Here is a 16,761-nt window from a genome sequence, read left to right on the forward strand (position 1 = left end):
ATTATGAATTCAATTTCATTTAATGAGAAATGCATACCTACATCTCCTTTATTCATAACAATAAAGCAAACGACAAAACTGTTTACAAATATTTTAAATTCACGTTTTGCGAATTTCATTAATTATTACTTCAGTTGGTTTTATATTACATTTATATATTTATTTCAATATTTTCATGAATTTCATTTGCTTTGATTAACTTTTTTGAATTTCAACCACTATACAAGCAATTCGTATTATATGATTATACTACATTATGTACATAATATAATAATACCTACATTATATTACACTATTCTTTTAGTCTGTTATAAGCCACATTTTTCAAACTTCGCGCTATTTCCTTTAATGCATCGGTTGAACGGTGGAGGTGCTAGCATCTAAAATCACCTTCAATTCGCTTCAACCGCTATACGGCCGGCTTATGGGAATCTCGTATCCATAGTATATATATCAGTGCCCACGCCCCACGATTCTGGCATCACTGGGGTTGGCAAAGTCATGCAAAGTGTGGAACAATGCGGTCAGCGGGACGAAGGGAAGTAAAGTACATCGGTCAAACGATGGTGGCGCATGATGCCAAAGCCACCTTCACATCGCTTCAAGGATCTCCAATCCATAGTATACACGGAAATATGTCTGCACCGTTGGGAACGGTGCTCGAAAAGTGAGCACCGTCGGCGACGATGCCAGCACCGTAAAAACCGGTGCTGGGCCCATTCGCGGCGCTGTTCAGCACCAAAAGTGCTGAACACCGTTTACAACGGTGTTCTTGATGAACGCGTACTGATATCATCGATGTATTGCTATCTTACATCTTTGTTTTCCATTGTTGCGAGTTGCGATCGTCACCCTAGCGGCGTTTAGCGCAATCTCTTAAAGCGCGAAGTTCGAACTTTAAAGAGTTAAGGATGAAGTTTATTACATTAGAAATTTGTCTTCGCCTCCTTCCTTATCGCTCGGAAAACAATGTATTGATTAAAAAACAGGAACGAACGTACGAAGGAGCTTGTTTCTTCGCCTCGCAATTCATCACTGACGTTGTTAAAGCACAAACGTCCAACCTTTGATCAATCTTTAAATATCTTTATTTCGTTTCTTAATAGTTCCGGTTAATATTCAATAATTTAATCTAGTTCAGTTTAATAAGCTTTATTCGGTTCATCAGAGCTCCACGGACACCGGACCACATAGAAATTCCCTCAAACCATCAGAATTCTCCAGCAGGCCCCACAACACCATGTTCGCCATTCGTCGTTTTCGATGCGCGCATGGTACACGGTGGTACACGGAACAAGGTCTGCACCGTTGAATTCGTGTATGAAAATTAATGGATCTATCTGGTTGGCTTATTAATAAATAGTTCAATTAATAAGCTAAGAATAAGCCACATTATAATCTGGCTAAAAAACAAGTTCCAAATATGCTTTTAACGAATGTGAATTTCGAATGCAAATCTAACCTATATTCATATCATTTTATTTAAACTTTTACTGTTATAATAATTTATGAGGTCTATCCATATACGCATATGCACACATACACTTTCTTGAATACCCAGTAAACCGTGATGCGTATCTAAGTATATTTATTAATCTTTATTAATCATGAAAAGTTACTATTTTAGTAACATAGATATTTAATGATATTTAATTTGAGTGATAAGGTTTAATAACATAGATATTTTAATTTTATCTACTTGTTAGATAAATATTAGTTTATCTAAAATCTATTTAGGTTTCGAAAAATTAATAGTGCCAAATGTATACATAATCAATTATTATATCCTATAATAATACTCCTACAAATTTGAGCTAATTCTGTGCTTCAATTGAGTACAATACTTGACTCAACATTATTGATAGTGTTTAATTATACTCCTTCAGTTTCTTTTGAAGAAAACACATTTTTAACAGTCTGCAATAGCAAACATGGAAAACAAAGATGTAAGATAGCAATGCATCGATGATTTCAGTGCGCGTTCATCAAGAACACCATTGTGAACGGTGCTCAGCACCGATATCTTCGGTGCTGGACACCATTGTGAATGCTTTTGGTGCTGAACAGCGCCGTGAATGGGCCCAGCACCGGTTTTTACGGTGGTGGCCCCGTCACGGAGGGTGCTGGCATCGTCGCCGACGGTGCTCACTTTTCGAGCACCATTCCCAACGGTGCAGCATCTTTCCGTGTATATCAATGTTATAGACACGTCGATAAGACCACATGTCACGTGATCCGAGTACAGCCGAATGCGCACGAGAGTAAAAACGGTTACCACGCACACACCTTTGCTGATGCCAGTTATATTACTGTTTTCTGCCCTTCAAATGACACTACTTCTGTGGTAATCGTAGCGTGCGGATCGTTTTTCACGTAAGTATCATCAAGTTTCAACTCTGCTCCAGTTGATCTTCTTTTCATTTACCCGCAGAATTAACAGTTTTTCATTGTGTACTTCGGTTTGTTTGGTTCAATAAACTACGCTCCTCCATTGTCGTGCTGGCATTCCTTAATAAGAAATTAGAAGGCAAGAATTATTCTGCTCTTATATCTGGAATTACGTTGCATGTGCCCGTATGTATGTACATATCGGTCTTACCGGTTAATATGACGTCATTCGGAATAAGTATCTTCATACAATAATTCATATATTAGTTAGTTTAACTATATTGCAGAGAATCTTCGAGAAAACGTGCACGGATAAATTCTTTCTATGAACGAGTTTGTCCCCCGGCGAGGAGTCACTACCTACACTTGAGAAAATTTTATTTCATTCTATTTGTTGCACACTCTTGTATGCAATGACACCGTGAAATGCAACTGACCTATTATCCCAACTTTTTTGATAAATATACAATACAAATTACTTAAAAAGGCCTCTATACAGCAATCGCTCGATTTTAATGATTTTATATGTAATAATTATTGTTTGCTGTGATAATAACAATCTTCATACATAAGTTACAGTTTTGTAATAATTTGTGACTGAATTTTAAAAACAAAACAAAAGTTTTTATATTTCATAATTAATTACAGATTTTAATTTATTTATAAACATCTCGAAAATGTAGTTCCCATTTTTCAATTAAAAATTATTAGTGCCTGCTGTTTTAATTTCGGTTTCATTTTCAATTACAATTATTAATGTTTAATTTGCAAAAGTCTCGATAAAGCGTTAACATAGGTATATATATTCTTATAGAATATAGTATACATCCTGCTATTGTCATTTTTATCAAGCACTATTACGTCAGGTCGATTATACATATGTCACATTCGAATGACTGCTCACTATATTGAATATAAAACGTATCCTCTAGTTAGCAAATTACAAATTAATAGTAAATCTATTGATAACATGTACTTCGGTTGTTCTTACGTGAAAAAGGTCACGCTCACCCTCAAAGGCAAGTTGAAGGACATTGTCTATATAGCAAACGTGTTGACCTTGGTTGACCTTTGAGAACATAGTAAATCTTATTACACGAATATCTAAAGTACAATAAATTTTTCAATTTTCAAGCAGTTCTATAATTCCGACAGTGCAAATACATAATTTATTCGTAATGATTTAATTGCAACGTTACGATTGCTTTCGACGAAACACAATTGAAAGGATGTATAAAAGCCAATAGGTACCCTACTAATACTAAAGTACTTAGTGTACCACGAATTTTAAAAAGTTGTGTACTATAATTATGCATGTGCATGTAAATTAAGAAAAGCCATTCATTTCTATAATGTTTCTTGACGTGGAAACGATAGTTAATAAACATTACCAATACGAAATTATAAGTGGGAAAACGAATTAGTAGTATTGGCACAGATCGCGCATTATAACTTTGCTTCCGAGCGGCTACTGAAAGGCGACCGTGCGTGCGAGAGAGTCTGACCGTTGGCATGTTTTTCGAATCGAATTAAAAGAATGATTTGATTCACGCTGTAATACAGTGTCACGACAGCGAATGTCATAACTTTAGTGTCACGTCAAAACGCCCCTTTACATCCCTATAGGCCCACATTCTCTAACACAATCGTAAAGGTAGGGAACACGTATTTGCCGACATTACACGTCGCCGAAAACAAAGTAAGCGAACGGGACACAGGCGGTGGGAGCCAATGCGAGTGATGTAGGGTAAATGTACCCATTACTGCGGGTGTACCTATTACTTCGGTATTTTTCTCCACTAAGATTAAAATACGTGAAACTAAATTGTTCGTACTTAAAAAATTTCTACAATTCAATAAGAATGTATTCTAGTTGAAGAAACAAAAACATTTTTCAATCATTCTTCTATTTTTATAATCGAAGGATTTAAAAAAAACGATCTTCGCAAAAGGTACAGGACGGGCCATTTTTCTTCTGTCTCGACTACCAACGGACTGGTATTCAAATGATTGTACATCCACCATCTTGCTTTTAGATGAACTTGGAAAAAGTTTCTTTATTATTTACTTTTCTTGCTTTCTTAGTAAAAATATTAAGCGGGCAGCATTAGGTACATTGAAACGGAGGAGGAGCCGAATACTGCGGCATAAAATTCAGCATGCGTGTCCGTAATACTGCGGCGCGTGTCACCGGTAGTCACCGGCCAAACTGAACCTAACCTAACTACGTACAAGTATAATTAATTTTTTCGTGACAAGAAAATTTGCAAATATCGTTAAAAAGACGATTAAAATTTTAGAAAGAAATGTTGTGTACTATACTGATTTTGATTGCCCATAAAAATTCTGAAAAATAGTAATGAAATTCGCGAGCTAGACCAGAATACCCATCCAGGGGCGGCGGAACCATTATGCAAGTTATACGCCGCATGAGGGTGCCAGCCGAAGGGGGTCCTAAAAAACTATATCGCACGCTTAATAATAAAGGAATTCAACTTCCACATAAACAAAATGTAAATGTAATTATTATTTTGATTGTACCCCGTAAAGACAAAACATATTAAATAGAAAACAGGTGTCAAATTTGGGGGCGCCAACCATCCACGCGTCGGCCCTGTGCTTACTAGCAGTATTGGGTACACAGTAATTGGTACAAAGTGTCATTCATTTGATTATTCAATATTTTGTTATGTTACGTTAGATTTTGAAGGTTAACGAATTTTTTTCTAATTCAAAATACATTATTCTTAAAATCGCATAACTTTTTTAAGATTAATCGAAACAATTGATTTTGGGAATTTCCGCGATTCTCGACCTTATCCTGCGATTTTAAGCATTTATAGCTCAACTTACTTCAATCTACAAACGGGTTTTTTGAATTTTCATTACTGGCTTACAAAAAAAAAAGTTGAAAAACGTCCTTTTCTATTTTTTTTTGCTATTTTTTTTCAAAACGACGAATCATGTCACTTAGCAAACTAATCCTTCTAGCTTCTAAAAAAAAACTCAAGTCGTTTGGATTAATTTTAAAAAAATTATGCGATTTTAAAGAGTGTACGATTATGGCTGTGAGCCACTGTAGGTACATTTACCTTAACCCCCATTCCCCTCGAATCCTTTGCGTTCCTACTTCTCAGCAAACAGCAGTAACGAAGTTATTTTCGCCCGTTTTTCATCAAACGTTTATACCCATACCACAAAAATTAATTTATTGCCGTCAAGGTGTGTTTACTGATTTAAAACTACGGTGCCAAAAATGAATTCGTTTTTTTTTCCAGTTGTCAAGAATCAGAAGACGACATGAGCAAAATCGGAATTAACGGATTCGGCCGTATTGGTCGTCTCGTACTTAGGGCTTCCCTTGAACGCGGCGGTCAGGTATATGCTAATTTCATAGTGTTATAGATTTCATCATTTTCATGTCAATTATTAATTATTCCGATTATGATTTCAATAGGTTGTTGCCATCAATGACCCTTTCATTGGCTTGGACTACATGGTGTACATGTTCAAATATGATTCCACTCATGGCAGATTCAAGGGAGAAATTAAAGCTGAAAATGGTTGCTTAGTTGTCAATGGCAATAAAATTGCTGTATTCAGCGAACGTGATCCAAAATCTATTCCATGGGGGAAAGCTGGTGCTGAATATGTTATAGAGTCGACTGGTGTTTTCACTACCATAGATAAGGCTTCTGTACGTAAAACTCTATCTATTTAATTATGCATCTCACCGCTAGACAGATTTATAATTAAAGTTTTTTTTTTATTATCTTTACAGGCTCATCTGGAAGGTGGTGCTAAGAAGGTCGTTATATCTGCACCATCAGCTGATGCACCCATGTATGTTGTTGGTGTTAACCTGGATTCATACAATCCAAGCGATAAGGTTGTTTCCAACGCTTCATGCACTACCAATTGTTTGGCTCCTCTTGCTAAAGTTATTCATGATAACTTTGAAATCGTTGAGGGTCTTATGACTACTGTACACGCCATCACTGCTACTCAGAAGACTGTTGATGGACCTTCTGGCAAAGTATGTAAACTTCTTTTCATCGTACTCAGGGCCGGCTTTGAGGGGGGGGGGGGGGGGGCAGGCAGGGCGACCGCCCGGGGCGCTAAATCTATAGGGGCGCCGCTGTATGCGTTTATTCGTTTATATCCGTTCTGCTATTTGATTTTCGTGCCCTTGGAGGGGCGCCATGATAATCTTGCCCGGGGTGCCAAGTATGCTAAAACCGCCCCTGATCCTAGTCTCTTTTACATGTTAATCGATATATTCGTCACATGTAATCGGTTTTCTTTGATTACGTAATAGTTGTGGCGAGATGGACGTGGTGCCGCACAGAACATTATTCCTGCTGCAACCGGAGCAGCTAAAGCTGTTGGTAAAGTCATTCCAGCTCTGAATGGAAAACTGACTGGTATGGCTTTCCGTGTACCGGTCCACAATGTGTCCGTTGTAGACTTGACGGTCAGACTCGCTAAACCTGCAACCTATGATGCCATTAAAGCTAAAGTAAAGGAAGCTTCCGAAGGACCTTTGAAAGGAATCCTTGGATATACAGAGGATGAGGTAGTATCTTCTGACTTTATCGGTGATACCCACTCCAGTATTTTCGATGCTAAAGCCGGTATACCTTTGAACGACAATTTTGTTAAACTAATATCGTGGTACGACAACGAATTCGGTTACTCTAGCCGTGTAATCGATTTGATTAAGTTTATGCAAACAAAGGACAACTAAGCGAGCAGTCATTGGTACGTCCAAGTGTAATAAATTCATAAATGTTTCTGTACGACGTGTATCATACAATCATATCGTTGTATGTATGAACACTTCAGATTGAATAATAGGATTTCCAAGCAGAAATTGGAAATATGAAAAAAAAAAAAGGATACTTTAGCATACATTTCTTGTCGCACAGATAATATAATGAAACGAATGTTATATAGGCGTCCATCGGCCGAAACCAGTACAAAATAAAACAGGCTTTAAAGTAAAGTTCGTTACATTTCTTAATCTGAATTTTTGTTCGTAATGAAACCTATCCTACGTTGGTATAGAAACAATATACGTGTATGAAAGGTACATAGTCATTTATGTAACATAAATTATTCTATTCATGTGCCGTATTATCTAGATATGTACAAGTAATGTATGTTATATGCAATTAATTTCCATTCATTCATTCATTCATTCATTGAAAATATTTGTGAGTTCTTTCTGTAACATTAGTATTATTTATCATTCATTGACACCAATAAAAACTGTTATGAAACTAAGAGGTTGCTTTATTTAACATATTTCCAAACGTTTGTTGATCTGCATATGTATATCGTTACATTTTTACAGGGTCACACGAATAAACGAAGTAGATAACAATTAAATTTATATAATTTTTACACAATGTCTATACATTTACAAAAAGGTCTTTTTATATAATTGTTAATTGAAACATTTATCCCTAAATAATTTCAACGATAGGACAATATTATTTCTTTAGTCATCAATAATTGCTGTAACATTATTAATACTAAAATATCGTATTGAATGGCACAAGGAATCGTTATTAATATTTTATAGGAATATTAAAGCGTTGCTTCTTAAAATAATCAGCCAAGTAAAAATGTACTCAAGAACATTATCTATATGTCAATAAAATGTTTATATAATTCGTGTAAGCAGAATAGCAAATATGATATCATTTGAAGATTAACAGTGATACATTAAATAATATGTAAAGAAAAACAAAATTAGAACAACATGTAAATTGATTTAGGATTTAACATTTTTCTTCGAAGTATATTTATTCTCTGAATGTTCTGTTCCTGCAGACTTCATTTTCTCTCATTCCTTGTTCTAAATCTATTGACTATGTACAATTACTATAGCGAAATGAAATACACATTGTAACACTTTTACAGGAATACCGATTCTCAGCTATACGTCATGCTGGGAGAAGTTTGATTGTACAGCGATACGAAAATACAGTTTCATTTTGTCGTCGTAAACAATAAACATCTATCGCTCGTTTTTACAATATGTTTCTATAATTTTGCAGTTTACAATAATCACCGAGCTTTCATTATTTCTCGGTATACATTTAACTTTTACAGAATTCATCAATATACAACGAACTATTCTTTAGCAATTTAGCATAATACTATGCATAAAAAATATAAGTTCTCGAAATAATGTGAACATTAAAATGCTGCAACATTTGAACGTTACAGAGTGGCAGCTGTTGCTATAATACTTATATTCACACTTTTAATAATGCACACTGGAATTGCTGGCGAAAGAGGACAAAACATAGATAATAGCGTAACCATAAATTATCTTATCTTAAAATTTCTTTCAGACTTTCAATAACTGTGAAAATCTCTATTTCGCGAATCAAATGTCATTCACGTATTATACGTAAGTATCAAGAAACTATATATCACTGAAGTATTAAAAATACATAGATATACGTTTGTACAAAGTATCAGTATTCTGAAGATAGCAGCGCTTCATTTGATACTTCGAATCTCAATTAACAATAATGGAAATACATCAACGAGTTCTCTCCTGATAGATTTTACATAGTTCATATTGAATATCTGTTTTATATGGTTTCTATAAATAACAGATATTTATTAATATCTGTTTAGTAATATTCACTTTCGGTTACGCTAATTATTATGAATATATACGAGATTTCAATCATGATAATAATAATTAAAAGAAAAGGAGTGAGAAAGAAAAGAAAGATTCTAGACTAGTACGACATATCAAATACATGAATTTACGGTGAATTTGGAAAAAAACCGGTACTTCATAGTTTGCAGCGTTTACAAATAATAGCAGAGTACATCATGTTAAAAGTAAGAGTTTCGCGCGTAGATTTATACGTTCTTGAAGCGCGCTAGCCAATTCTCGTGTTAATTCTTCGCAGACTAATCGCAGTTCGGCGTTCTTCTCTCGTAATTCTTGTAACGTTAACTTTTTTGATTCTACTATCTCGTCCTTAGGTGTATCTTCTTCTCCTCCTTCCCGTTCTGAAAAGGAAAACAAAAACACATCATAGGACGGTAAATTGTTTTGAAATTTGCACGAGTTTTGTAAAGATTAAGTACAGGAAGGATAAGAATCTTACTTGGACTCGGTTTTCTATAAATATGAAATGCACCACAGACACCAGTGAATTGTTGTGATTGGGGGGTAACGCTTTCCAAAGGTAGATTTTCAGGTAGTTCGCTCTTTGGAGAAAAGTGAGAAAAATCAGCAACAAAACCTTGATTTTCACTTAACATCTTTTGTCCCTCTCCCTCACTCTTTTGACCAACCAATTTTCGAGGCGAAGTCTGTAGTGCAGATACACGACAAAGTTTTCTTTATGTAACAATTGTATCTGTTTTGTAATTTTCCGAATTCATAAAATCTTATAATGGGTGCCCCATTTTAATCGATTCGCAGCGATATTATTCAATATTATTAGTAATATTAAAAGAATGCTTCAGACAAGAGAAGGCAAGATTTGAAGATAACATTACTTATACATGATGTATCTTCTTATGTAAAACTGTAGGTTCAGAAAAGAAAAATCAACACTTACAGTAGGACAAGATCATTCAAAGTCATTTTACCAATTGCTATTTATATGTATACTGAGCTTGTTGTTGTCTTTACTCTTGGTACATAATGATTTATTCAATCACTTTAAATACTGGTTAAAAGTGTGTTAACGGATGTTACATATCACCCACTTCAAGTTATCAGAAGTGGCAGATTCTTTTTTATATAAATTTGTTTTTTGAATAATCATACAAGAAGTCTAAGCCCCGTTACGCACTTGCGACCATTCGCTGGCAACTTGGTTGCCGAGAGACCAAAATTCGGGCAACCAAACGAACCGACCAGACCGAGCAACTAGATACCTATCCGTTTCGTAGAAAGCACCAAAAACAGAATGGACGTCGAGGAGATTGTTGTAATTATGAAGTACATTGAAAAGAAAAGAAAAAGAAGAGGCGATATTGGGTGCATCCTATTGCTTACTGGTTTTCTCATTCTCAAATAAATGCACCATTTCTTCTTATTGTTTCTTTAAATGTCACGATTGGAGTTTTCATTATATGACAAGTCCCAAATTGCCTTTCGAGATTTAATTTGGAAAATAAGTTTGTGGTCGCCAACAAAGTCGCTGGTCGTGTGAACGCGTGCATTGGAATCGAGGCACCTCGTTGGTCGCCGCGACCACTTGGTCTCCCGTGCGTCACCCACGTATCCGTGGTTGCCAGTGACTCGGTCGCCGCGACCAAGTGCGTACGAACTCATATATCCCCGTGTACCTCGTGGTCGTCGGCGACCTGGTCGCCGGCAATTTGTCGCAAGTGCGTAACGGGGCTAAGGGTGTCATACCACATGATCTTTATAAGAACTTAGTCCCGTTACGCACTTGCGACAAGTTGCCGGCGACCAGGTCGCCGACGACCACGAGGTACACGGGGATATATGAGGTCTGAGTTCTGGTCTCTTGTCGACCAAGTTGACGGCAACTTGTCGCATGTGCGTAACGGGGCCAAAAGCATCTTTAGGCCCGGTGCAGACGAGCGGTTTGCAGCAGTTCATTCGCGGTGAAGCAATACGTGCGTTCGCCAAAACGAACGCAAATATACCGCCTACTAGCCACACAACTTAGCGTCCCGTATGAACTGCTTCATATAAATATATGCTCTGCTAAAAGGCGCGCGGAAGGTTGCCGCATCGGTAAACTGACGCAAACCGCTCGTCTGCACCGGGCCTTAGCCACGTTACGCACTTGCGACAACTTGCCGGCGACCAGGTCGCTGACAACCACGAGCTACACGGAGATATATGAGTTCGTACGCACTTAGTCGCAGCGAGCAACAAAGGTTTCTGGTCTCTTGTCGACCAAGTTGCCGGCAACTTGTTGCAAGTGCGTAACGGGGCTTACTGTCTGAATATGAGTCGACATCTTTGAGAAGTACTAGAGAAAGGCAAAGAAATCTTAAAGAATACATATTTTAAAACTGTCCTATGTTTATAAATATGCTGTACTCGCAACTACAATACATACATTTTACAATACAACAGTAGATTTTTACATGAATACTTTTGAAATTCTTAACTGTGGCTCCAGTAACATATGTGCAATGTACATACATATGTACTCGTTTAGACGTTCTATACTAATTAGAAAAATGAATCTAAATGATCCAGACTAATGTGTTATTACCTTTGTTTTGTTGCAAATGCCCTAAATGTGTCTACCTATAAACAAGTTCTATCTACATATGTACATCGCAATGTCTTTTTCAAATCACTTCGATTTGAAATGGTTTTCGACATGATTAATGATTGTAAGAAATTTTGACAAAGAATAATTAAAAATTGACACTCATTATCAGTATAATATGTAAAATAGCTGAAATATCTACCGTGAATATGGGTAAGAAGCAGCTCAATTAAACATAAGTCAATTAAACTTAATAATTTTAATTTTCTATCTCAATACATGAATGGTTTAAAACGTAAATAATAATACTTACGATTCCAGGAGAGATTCTTGGTGGAACTAGTGGAGGTGCTCCAAGGAAACTTTGACCATTTTTCCCTACAAGAACGCGCACAGTTTGAAGCGTAAAACTTTGCTTTCACAGCCACAGATGATAAGTATCGCAGAGTATTGGTAGCAACATATACCTAATTTATTAAGATCAAGACTAGAACTTCTTGCATGTGTTCTGTATGGTCTGGGTGGTGGTGGAGGCGGTGGTTCCTTCTTTGGAGTAACAATAATAGCTTCTTCGGGAGGTGGAGGTGGTTTTTTTATGATAGGTCGTTGCATCAATGCAGTTGCAGTGTGTTGGAGATCGTCATCTCCTAATGTAGTGCAGCTATTACTGTTACCGTTTGCTCCGGAAGCAAGAATAGCTGCTTCAGGCGTTAAACGCAACGGTACAGGATGCAGAATCTTAGGATCTCTTTCAACAGCAGACTTTTGGAAATCAAAATTGACTAATTGCAGACCTGGGCTAGTGAGGGAACTGCTCGTTCCAGTCGGTGAGTCCACAAATTTTGTCCACTCTTTATTTTTTTCCCGAGTACCCATGGAATTAGGTGGGTCTTTCTGGGTGGTTGTAGCTGGCGGAACAGGTGGTGGAGGTGGACCAGTCTTTTGTTTAAGCAATGGGATTAATAAAGGTGGAGGTAAAAAATCAGGTAGAGGGACATGATTTCTTCGTAAAACAACAAGATGCATTGCCACAAAAAATTCTTGTAAACTCAATGCCCCATCCCTGGTTACATCTGCCAGCTGCCAGATTCGACTAAGTTCCCTTAATGGAAGTGCAGACTTCTTAAAGAATGTCCTGGCTATAGGACCGTGCAAAAGTCCATCAGGATCAAGCTGTAGCTGTGCAAACTGGGCGGTATAATATTCACGTTGCTCGTCACTAATTATCCATACTTCTTCCGGTGGAAATCCCGAACCATCACCGTCTCCGTCACCTTCGTCACTGCTATGACGTTCTGAACTTTCTTCTTCAGTTCCTAACAACTGTCTTTGTTCCTCAGATACCAATAATCCCTGCCAATCTCCAGATACGGAGTTTAATATCGTATCACCACTTATATCGTTGTTTCTGTCTTGTATTACACTATTTGTCGGTGTTGGTGAATCGGTACTGCCACCAGTTTCTCTCGGAGACTCTGCTTCGCTTTCACTTTCTGTAGTACTCTCAGGAGCATGGCGTTGACCTTTCACAGCCTGGTTTGATTCAGAACTTCTTCTGCCATCTTCATCCCCTGATGTGGGCCAAGTAAACTTCGGCAATGGTATAATATCCAAAGGTATGGTAATCAAGTCCTCACGAATAGTAAGCCCTGCTTGATGAGCTGCCACGAGCTTCAGTAGCCCATAAAATTGTTTCTTCCCAAGATGTGTGCCAATATACGCCGCATCAATTCCAAAGCAGAGGTCCAAAATCTACAAACCATAAAAATCCATTTTGCCAATGACAATTGCGATTACGTTTACATAATCCATCCTTGCTTTCACTGACAATTCAATCCAAGTGTTTTAGTCCAACATGGAATTTCACATTAAGCATCTGAGCTGAAACAATTTTCTAATACCATATTTCAAAGTTCCAACTGTTGTTTTGCATTTGTGATACTTTAAATGTCAATAAAAAGACACTGGCAATCATTATTCTTTAATGTAAATATGTATGTATCACTCAGACCTAACACGCAACTACATACCCTAAATATTATCAAATACTATTAATCGTTTTAATCTGGCTGGAGAATAGGTTTGTTTTCATTGGTGCACGCTTTATTGGAAATCTGTTACAAATCTGCTGTAAAGACACGAGTACAAAAGTGTTAATCGATGTTGACAATTGATACGATGTAAAGTAAAGGCACCAGTAGTTGACCAGTTAAGAGAAATCCTTCAAGTAAACAGTAACTACTTGCTCTGTCCTTAACTTGGCGGGAGGTGCTACTGGGTAAAATTTACCACAGAGGCGCTAGTTGCGAAAATATGAAGACTGAGTGTTTTTGTTACAATTTTTTAATGAACTTTAATAAAGATTTTAAGATATTTCATAAATTTTGTTTGATTCTTAAGACCCTACTTGAACATAAAAATTACAAAGTTAAAAAAAAGATATTCTGAAACCGTGATTTTTTACTTTTCAATTTTGGATATTTTTGACCCAGTAGCGACAACCTGTGTTACAATATGGGGTGCGCTGCATACAGATGCTCTTTAAGCTTTCTAAATTATGTAATGAAAACGATTTTTTAAAAAAGTTATGTTATATAAATTTTAGAACCATTTTTCAAAGTTCAGTAACAGCTTCAGAAGTTGACCATCGTTGAAAATGAAAACACTAGTAGCTAACCCTATGTTGGTCAGTAATTGACCACCTATACTAGAAAGAGAATTAAGGCAATGACGTAGGTAATCGTCTTAAGCATCGTTTATTGTCAATAATTTAGAACAAGTTAGAACTAAAAAGAAACTGAAATTGAAAGAAGCTGGGTAAATGCACGAAAAAGTTGTATATATATTAGTGATTTTTAAAATCGCTGATTCCGAATCCGATATAGGATTTGTAAAATTAATTTGTTTAAACACTTTGTTTAAACAAATGATCGCAAAATTACACGTTTTGGTACATATAGAATCGTGTTCTGCGGGGGAAATAAATAAACAAACATGTATAAATCTCCGAAATTGTTTTATTTATTCTAAAACGTTTACAATATAATTTGTTAAACAAATCGTTTAAATAAATTAATTTTATAAATCCTGTCGGGTTCGGAATCAGCGACCTCAAAAACCATTAACAATATATACATAGTTAGTAAATTGACTATCCTGTCGACTTCTAGAAACAATTAGAATGACTAGAGTTATTATTACTTGACAACCCCGCAAACTATGTGTTTATGAGGTTAGTATAACAAAAACGATGCATTTATGAAATATAGAACACTGCGAGAGTTTAACAAGTGAAGAGTTCAGTCCCAAAGAGTTAATAACTTTCGAATTTTTTTTACCTGAAGCATACACCTGTTCTTAACAAAATCATTAAGGAAATAACGATATAAGAACACACTACTAACTTTGATGTAAATAAACGTTCCTCAATACTATTCGTAATGTACTTCACACTTGCGTGTTTTAGATCTTAGTCGGTAGATGTCTTGGCACGTCAACTGCACTTTTTTCAAAAGATCGTCACTTCGAAGGCCGGTATTCATAGTCGCTACTTATTCTTAAGCAAATGCTTAAGCATTCGGCATCCTTTACTAGCTACTAGGTTAGTAGAGGATGCCGCATGCTTACGCATTTGCTTAAGAATAAGTAGCGACTATGAATACCGCCCTGAAAACCTTATTTTTCACGATTTTTCGGGAAAGTGGTCAACTACTGATACATGGCCAACTACTGATGCCTTTACCTCATGTACACATACGTATGTGCATTTAATCGCGGTAGCGCCGCTGCACAGGTGATTACGATATTCGTAATCCCTGCTTCCAGTTCAATCTATTTTTCATTTAAAGATATGTACAGTGCAATGACCGTTTGTGTCGTTTGATTTCTCACTCAACGACCAAATTTATAATCCGCTTGTGATCATTGCTTAGACCTAACCTTTTCGAGTTCCCGTAATTTGCCGACATCATGACACATCAAACGCCCACCGCGATGTAATTAAACGTTGATGTATTCTAATCGTCTGAATATTTATATTGCGGGAGCGAGAGAGAACCAACAGCTGACAGGCTAAACATAACGAGTAGACGTAATTTACCTTCATCGTGACAACTGCTGATAAATTCGCCGCGTGTAGCAGCTCGGCAATTTTAATCACCGACACACTCTCGGTGTCAGGATTTTCGCAACAATAACTGAAAATATCTTCGTAGTATTGGTGTTCGGTGATCGACAGGTGAAGGTTTGCCATCGTAATCGAGTCCCAATCCATCTTGGCGACAAGTCAGAGCGGAGCAATGAACCGCTTCAACACTCGTTACGTATAAACTGGGTCCGTTCTCTTTCTGCACTCTTGTCCCCCCTTTCCCTCGCCCTCACCCAAACCCTCGATCTTGCTCTCTTCCCCCGGTTTCCTCCTTCTTTCTTTGTTGCAGTTGTACTGCCGTTTTTGAAACGGTCTGCTTCACGGGACGGTCGCAATCAATGTGATTACATCGCACGATAAGGAACATGAGACACAACGTTTACAAACTACCTATATCCCATGCATCGCAAAATTACCGCTCGACCGCCATCTTTCCCTTCCTTCGGCGTTTGACATTGCTATAATCTATACGTATATACTATTCGCACCGTATTACATATATGTGCATACATGCGTACTTACCTACTGACATTTCTACGGTAGGTGCGCATTAACTTTGGCCATGGTAACGCTCATATTGCGCATGCTCCGTTCCACGGGGATAACGCGGGACTTTCAACTTTTTCATATATTGTAGGGTAAAGCAACCAGTAATTGACCGCATACCAGTGAATGACCATTAGGCAAATAAATGTCAATTATAAATTTAAACATTATTATATGTTTATAAATGGAGTGTAGTTGCACTTTTAATATCCTATATTTTTAGTTACGCGTATTAAGCAAACATTAAAAGTACAATTCCTATTAAAAGTATCCGGTCATTTACTGGGCTTCTACACGTTTTGCATTTTATAATTTTTTTTTTAAATACGATAAGAATAAGTAATTATTTTTATAGAAATTTCAAGAAAAATAAATTTAAATGCAATTTTAACAATTGTTTTGTTGTTATACACAAATATATTCAAGTATTAACCT

General features: G+C 36.7%; 2 protein-coding genes across 4 annotated transcripts; one reads left to right on the plus strand and one right to left on the minus strand.

Annotated features, from left to right (window-relative positions):
- Positions 1–2,241: 2,241 nt before the first annotated feature.
- LOC143366258 (glyceraldehyde-3-phosphate dehydrogenase 1) lies at positions 2,242–7,674 on the plus strand. Its single transcript, XM_076807164.1, has 5 exons — positions 2,242–2,373; positions 5,667–5,766; positions 5,846–6,085; positions 6,170–6,424; positions 6,707–7,674. The coding sequence occupies exons 2-5, from the start codon at positions 5,689–5,691 to the stop codon at positions 7,133–7,135; spliced, it is 1,002 nt and encodes a 333-aa protein (XP_076663279.1). The 5' UTR covers positions 2,242–2,373; positions 5,667–5,688; the 3' UTR covers positions 7,136–7,674.
- Reps (RALBP1 associated Eps domain containing) lies at positions 7,224–16,252 on the minus strand. 3 transcript variants are annotated; one of them, XM_076807162.1, is made up of 5 exons: positions 15,733–16,252; positions 12,101–13,385; positions 11,947–12,011; positions 9,531–9,633; positions 7,224–9,432 (listed from the first exon to the last, which is right to left on the minus strand). In XM_076807162.1, the coding sequence occupies exons 1-5, from the start codon at positions 15,904–15,906 to the stop codon at positions 9,248–9,250; spliced, it is 1,812 nt and encodes a 603-aa protein (XP_076663277.1). In that variant the 5' UTR covers positions 15,907–16,252; the 3' UTR covers positions 7,224–9,247. The 3 variants fall into 3 exon arrangements, with proteins under 3 accessions (XP_076663277.1, XP_076663276.1, XP_076663278.1); XM_076807161.1 differs by having other exon boundaries at positions 9,531–9,738; positions 15,733–16,251; XM_076807163.1 differs by lacking the exon at positions 15,733–16,252 and adding an exon at positions 15,573–15,636 and having other exon boundaries at positions 9,531–9,738.
- Between the last annotated feature and the right edge of the window lie 509 nt (positions 16,253–16,761).

This window comes from Andrena cerasifolii, chromosome 2, assembly GCF_050908995.1.
Source record: "Andrena cerasifolii isolate SP2316 chromosome 2, iyAndCera1_principal, whole genome shotgun sequence".
NCBI lineage: Eukaryota > Metazoa > Arthropoda > Insecta > Hymenoptera > Andrenidae > Andrena > Andrena cerasifolii.

Excerpts from the sequence above, each read along its gene's own strand:
- LOC143366258 (XM_076807164.1), top strand. The coding sequence starts at position 5,689 with ATGAGCAAAATCGGAATTAACGGATTCGGCCGTATTGGTCGTCTCGTA. Across the intron at positions 6,086-6,169 it reads CTACCATAGATAAGGCTTCT|GCTCATCTGGAAGGTGGTGC; the intron begins GTACGTAAAACT and ends TTATCTTTACAG. Across the intron at positions 6,425-6,706 it reads TTGATGGACCTTCTGGCAAA|TTGTGGCGAGATGGACGTGG; the intron begins GTATGTAAACTT and ends ATTACGTAATAG.
- Reps (XM_076807161.1), bottom strand. The coding sequence starts at position 15,906 with ATGGATTGGGACTCGATTACGATGGCAAACCTTCACCTGTCGATCACC. Across the intron at positions 13,386-15,732 it reads CAGCAGTTGTCACGATGAAG|ATTTTGGACCTCTGCTTTGG; the intron begins GTAAATTACGTC and ends TATGGTTTGTAG. Across the intron at positions 9,739-11,946 it reads CAAGAATCTCTCCTGGAATC|ACTTCGCCTCGAAAATTGGT; the intron begins GTAAGTATTATT and ends TCTGCACTACAG.